The sequence below is a fragment of the Pseudophryne corroboree genome, chromosome 1, assembly GCF_028390025.1.
Source record: "Pseudophryne corroboree isolate aPseCor3 chromosome 1, aPseCor3.hap2, whole genome shotgun sequence".
In the NCBI taxonomy this organism is placed as follows: domain Eukaryota; kingdom Metazoa; phylum Chordata; class Amphibia; order Anura; family Myobatrachidae; genus Pseudophryne; species Pseudophryne corroboree.
Genome location: NC_086444.1, coordinates 1,064,309,494 through 1,064,315,493, shown reverse-complemented (window position 1 = coordinate 1,064,315,493; position 6,000 = coordinate 1,064,309,494). Strand labels below are relative to the sequence as shown.

Genomic DNA, 6,000 nt, shown 5'->3' with positions numbered 1-6,000 from the left:
CAGCTTGCAGGTACTACAGCGCAATGACAAGCAGCTGAGCCGGCCGGGCCACTTGTCATTGCGCACTGGTGGGAGGCAGCAGGCCGGGCAGAATCGGTTAATGGGAAGCATTTTGCCCACCCCTAGTCTAGTATTTATAAAGGGGTACGAAGAATATGCCAGTGGTTGGGATGCCAGCAGTCAGAATCCTCCCGGTAGTCTGAATCCCGACAAGTATACTTACCTTCCCCCAATAGCCCCGTAACCCTCGCTTCCCATAGCCTAAACCTAAACTTTGACTAACCCTCCACAGTGGCGCCTGAACCTAACAACCCCTTCCCATAGCCTAAACCTAACCCTCCCTCCCCTGCAGCCTAACACTTCCCCTTCCCGATGGTGCCTGAACCTAACCTCCACTTTCCGCAGCCTAACCCTAACTCTCCGGGAGGGTGCCTAACCTTAAACCCCTCCCCCCCCCACGTAGCCTAAACCTAACCCCCCCAGAGATACAGCCTAAACCTAACTCTCCCCCCCCAACGGCTTACCTCTCCTGGTGGCCAGCATATGGGATCGTTCTGAATCTCGGTGGTCGGGATTCAGGTACCGGCCTTGTGACCCTATTCAGGATGCTGGTGCATTCCGAGTAGTGACGAATCATGGCGTCGGTATTTAGACAGTGGAAATAGGCAGTATTTACAACCACAAGATGGGTGCTCTTGCTCGCCCTGGTCACTAAATGCCCAGTTATGTCTCTGGGTATGTTATGGACATCTTACATTAAAGCAGTCAACACATACTGGCAAACATGTTTTATTAGTGTCAGAATGTGTCAAGATTGAGTAAAGCAGATAATGAGCAATATATTAAAGCATACTGTTCTGCTGCCATAAGACAGAGAGCATTCCCTGCTAAAGAACCGCTGTCTTTACAGTGAGAATACAGATAATGTCAGAGAGCAGGATGGTAGCAAGGGACATCTCTGGAACACTGCTTGTGCTACCAATTATCTATTCAAATACACATTTCAGAGAAATTAACAAAAACTTTTGTGAAATCTTCATAGCTCCAGGCATGTTTTAGAAATTAAGACAATCAGAGCCAGAGTTGTGTATTTAAGCCAGGATCATCACTCAGCTGAAAGATGACAACAATCAAATGCCGGTGTCTGGGTGCAGATGGTCTGTTGCAAACAGTAACTCAGGAATGTCGAGCGGTTTCAGAAGTCTTGTGGACAGAACAACCACCTAAAGTAAAAAAATTAAAAAACATTTGTAAAAGACACAAATTCTGTGTTTTGATGCAGGTACAGGAAATTGCTGCTTACAGACAGCAGAGGGAACAAATTAATGTACTCAATTAATATTCATGAAAATACAGCCTAACATTTCACTAAGAGTTGATCATACCTCCCAACTGTGGAACATTGGTGATTGATACATGGGGCATGGCGTGTGACCCTACATGGGGCATGGCGTGTGACCGAGTCTGCACCAGGTGTATGCCTAGTCACACATACATTATACTGTATATCATTCTTAGCTACTCTCCTGAAAGGTACTAGAGGCTCCCGAACCTTCAGTGGCTCACTGGTCACTTGGAAGCGTGAGCAAGTCACTCGGAGACCACCCACACACAGCCCCCTACTTCCCGGCTGATTATACTGTTTGCACGGAATCTCGACATATTGGCATCACAATGCACGTAATTGTAGCTTTTGTGCAACACCCACTTTGCTGCACCCTTCCGGAGACTGCAAGTATGATATAGTATTTATTACATCTTATGGGGACATACATCAGACAGTTATTGGGATAAATTCCCCTTTCTGCCGATGCCTGGGTCAGGGGATCATAGAAATACAACATGTTGGAAACCTTTTGATTCACTGTTTCCGACCAAAAAAGTATGAGGATTGGCGAGTCGGGGATTTTTAACTTGCTGTATTTTGCTGATTCCTCGACAGACTGCCGATCACCGATGTCTGCTGATTAGCAGATCTGATCACCATCGGAAGAACAGGGAGTTGCGAGTCACATTACTGGAGCTGCTGAGACATCTGCCTCATGTTGTCCTGCTTATGGTCACCTGTGCTGGAAAATTATAATGACTGCAAATATACGCGCACATGGGCAGATTGGGATGGAAAACCAGCCCGGGAAGTTTATGGAAGCAGCCCTAATGGGGGTGCGGGGTGATGTGGGGGTGGGGTCTGTTCAGAGGGGCGGGATCCCTCCTCATAGGGCCGAATTGTACGCAATTGCAGCTGTTTCTAAGACCAGGGGTGGATTGGGAACAAAGGGGGACATTTACTAAGCAGTGATAAGAGCGGAGAAGTGAGCCAGTGGAGAAGTTGCCCATGGCAACCAATCAGCACTGAAGTAACATCTATAATTTGCATACTATAAAATACTATAAAATTATACAGAGCTGCTGATTGGTTGATGGGGCAACTTCTCCACTGGCTCACTTCTCTGCTCTTATCACTGCTTAGTAAATGTTCCCCTAAAAGTGGTCCTGTAAAATTTTGTAGAAGTGGTCTGACATGGGCAGCACAAGAGGTATAACATACCATGTAGCCATGGCAGCATCACTGGATGGCAGAGTTACTGTACTGCAGAGATGGAATAACAGAATGAATGGTGACAATGCAGTGAACTGAGTGTGGTAGGCTGCCTGTCATGTGGGGGGAGGGGCCACATAACAACACACAAAACAGGCCCCACAGACACGTCGGCCTACCAGGAATCTTCCTGGTGAGCCCTATGGCCGTTACGCTCCTGTACACGCAAGATACTTATTCTAAAAACAAGCTATGCACAGAAACAAATAGATATAATAAAATATATGTAAAAAAATCTGCAGGTGACCCGTACACTCTCTAGTAATTACCAATAAGCGCTTGTGATAAATACTATTCCTGTGCGCTAATTTAGTGCTATAACACCAGTGCCACATCAAACTGGCTTTCTTTCTGTAAAGCTGATCACATGCACTTTGATACTTTAGGTAATATAAAGCAAATGGCTATGTACTGTAGAACATGTGATAACAAAACCTCATTTACAAATCTATATCAACATTTACAAATATAGTCAACATTTACAAATATATAAGGGGACAATACACAGAGCTTGCGGGTGATCTGTTTTTGGTAAGATCAACACAGAGGACCCGTGGACACCAGCTTAGGGTAGAGGAGATTTCGTACACAGAGACCAAAAGGTTTTTTCACAGGGAGGACAATACGTGTTTGGAATTTCCTGCCTGAGAGAGTAGTAATGGCGGACTCGGTCAACACTTTTAAGAATGGGCTAGATAAATTCCTAATGGATAAGAATATACAGGGTTATGGTGCGTAGTCACGCACTATAGTTATAAAAAAAGAGGACAAACACAACTGCCGACATCGGCAACAGACAAAATTAGTCCTAAAAATAATACAGCGTAGGAGGCCGCAAATAGGTTGAACTTGATGGATAAATTGTTTTTTTTCAACCTCATAAACTATGTTACTATGTAGTGTTACCAGATAATGACCCTGTTAAAATCAATGGCTGACATGGAGAAAATTGCTTTCGGATATGTCCCCTATCATCCTGTGTGGAGCTCAGTTTGGCCATCTGCAGCAAAACTAAACAATGATACGGTGTCAGGGCACCTATAGGTCTATTTATATACGTCTGCTGTGTCATCTAGGCCTCTATCTACAGCTGCAGAGAGTAAGAACTGAATTATTCACTGTAACATGACAGACCCATGGCCTATAATATAATATGCATTTATTCCACTACAATGTCTTCAAATCAGTACTAAAACATTTTTTTAATTTATGGGCTGGATGTAATGAAGTCCGAGTTCAGCGGCCTTGTGAGATACCGGCCGAACTTTGACGTTTTTTAAAAGGCAATCATGTACAAGTCTAAACCATGCTTCATTACATCCTGCCCTAAAACTTGCAAATCTATGTTGTCTATTTGTTAATCCACAAAAATCCCTAACACTAAAGGTGTGTACACAAGGTGAGATCCTTGCTATGCCCGATTTTGACTATGCGATTTCCCTTGAAGTCCCCCAGAGCCCAGATATCACAGATTTTGGCTATCTGTACTTTCGATTTTGTCTGTGTACGATTTTGACTAAGTGCCAATTTTGACTATACTTTGTACTAGATAGTACACTAGATAGTCAAGATTTACTTGCCTGCACAGTCTATCTAGCCTTGCGATACCGACCCCGCGGGAGCGCGCTTTGGGATCGAATCAGTATCGCAAGCTGCCTAAAACCATGAGATGTGCACTAACTTTCCTTAAGATTTTGACTATATAGTCAAAATACATAGTCTCCTGACCGCTGGTCATGCAATCCCAATCCGCTAATACACTTAGGTAGTGCTGAGGTGAGCCTGTGTGCTCATTAGAATGCAGGGACGAGCAGTGAAGTAAATAGCTCAGGAAGCACTGGCTAGTACCAGAGACAGATTTTCACGCAATAAATGAGACAAAGGGTACATCTGGGCATTATACACAGCTGCAGCAGTATAAACTCCTGGAAATTTGGTGAGAGTTGATCAGAGATGTGCGGAAAAGATAGGCTTCACCTGCCATAGACTTTTCACTTGAGATTTTGCCTATAAAAATTATTAAAATAATGCAAATAAGATATTTCTAACAAATTCTTTGTATTTTTCAGGGCTGTAAGTAGGTGTGTGCCAGTGGTGCCTGGTACACAGCACAGGACCACCGGCAACACCCGCCTGGCTGCTCCGCCGCCGCACTGTGGGGTCCGGCCCGCATCCCCCCGCCATCACCACCAGGTGCCCATCTGCATTGTCCAGCTGGCTCTCACATAGGTAGCTGGGCAGCGCTGCAGCTCCCCCTCCGCTCCCTCCCCATGTACTGGGAGAGATGACATCTCTCCCTGCCCGCCCCCAGACCACCCACAATGCACTGCGCTGCAAAGAGCGCAGCGTAGAGCGGGAAGAGGAGAGGCATGCTGACTCGTCACAGGTGGTGAGTATAACACACACTCACACTCTCTCTCTCTCAGAATGTGTAAAAAATAGGGGGACTGCCTGCCATAATGTGTAAAAAGGGGGACTGCCTGCCGTAATGTGTAAAAAGGGGACTCTGCCTGCCATAATGTGTAAAAGGAGCTCTACCTGTGCTCTGTTTTAGCATTCTGTGATGTTAAGTTCTGTATACCCTCTATTGTTCTAATGTGTGTTGTATGTACGGCGCTGCGAAACACTTGTGGCACCTTATAAATAAATTATAATAATAATAACTGCATCCTGAAATTTCCTTCCATTTCTCCCGAGACAGATTAGCTGCATGTTAACTCTGTTTGTCATCTTTATTTTGATTGCTAGCCTGCATGTACTTTGTAACCGTTTCTTGTGAACATTCTATTTTAAATAAGCATTGTACCTTTTATGTAAATAAAGTTTTTCTTTGTTAGTCAATGCATATATGCAAAGATCAGGGATAAAGTGAGGTCGCTGATACTGACAAAAACAGTGATAGTGCTAACAAATGTAGGAAAAAATGCTGCTTTGTTAAAATAAAGCATTTTTTTCCATAAAAAAGGGTAAAAAAAGGACCACTCCCCCATTGGCTGATGATGTGGTAAAACTGCTTAATTGCTGCTATCCAGTATCGCAGGGCAGCTAGGTATTAAAAAAGGATAGCTTTCATACTGACTGGAAGCCACCGTGAACCACGCTGAGGATGCAATGGAAATTTATAGAAGATGATGGTTTGTACTTGCCTGCTCTCCTGGAACCTGCGGGAGACACCCAATTTTTGGGGTAGTTCCCCCGCAGCCCTAGAACAGTTGGCACCCCTGCAGCATTCCGCCTACTTACTAGTGAAGTAGGTGGAATGGGGAGAATGATATAGGAATCTGCAGTACCCGAGGAGGGAGCGGAGCCTAATGATGCATTTCTATGACAATCGTGTAATTTTGGCCCCACCCCTTTGAAAACAAATATATGCAAATATAGCGCCATTGCCTCAGAGGGGG

General features: G+C 44.6%; 1 protein-coding gene across 2 annotated transcripts in view; it reads right to left on the bottom strand.

Moving 5' to 3' along the window:
* Positions 1 to 773: 773 nt before the first annotated feature.
* SCFD2 (sec1 family domain containing 2) overlaps positions 774 to 6,000 on the bottom strand; it is a 1,002,395-nt gene continuing 997,168 nt past the window's right edge. For both annotated transcript variants that reach the window (XM_063920937.1, XM_063920936.1), the window contains one exon: positions 774 to 1,223. In XM_063920937.1, the coding sequence (XP_063777007.1) occupies positions 1,131 to 1,223 (93 nt within the window). In that variant the 3' untranslated portion in view covers positions 774 to 1,130. The remainder of the gene's footprint in view (positions 1,224 to 6,000) is intronic.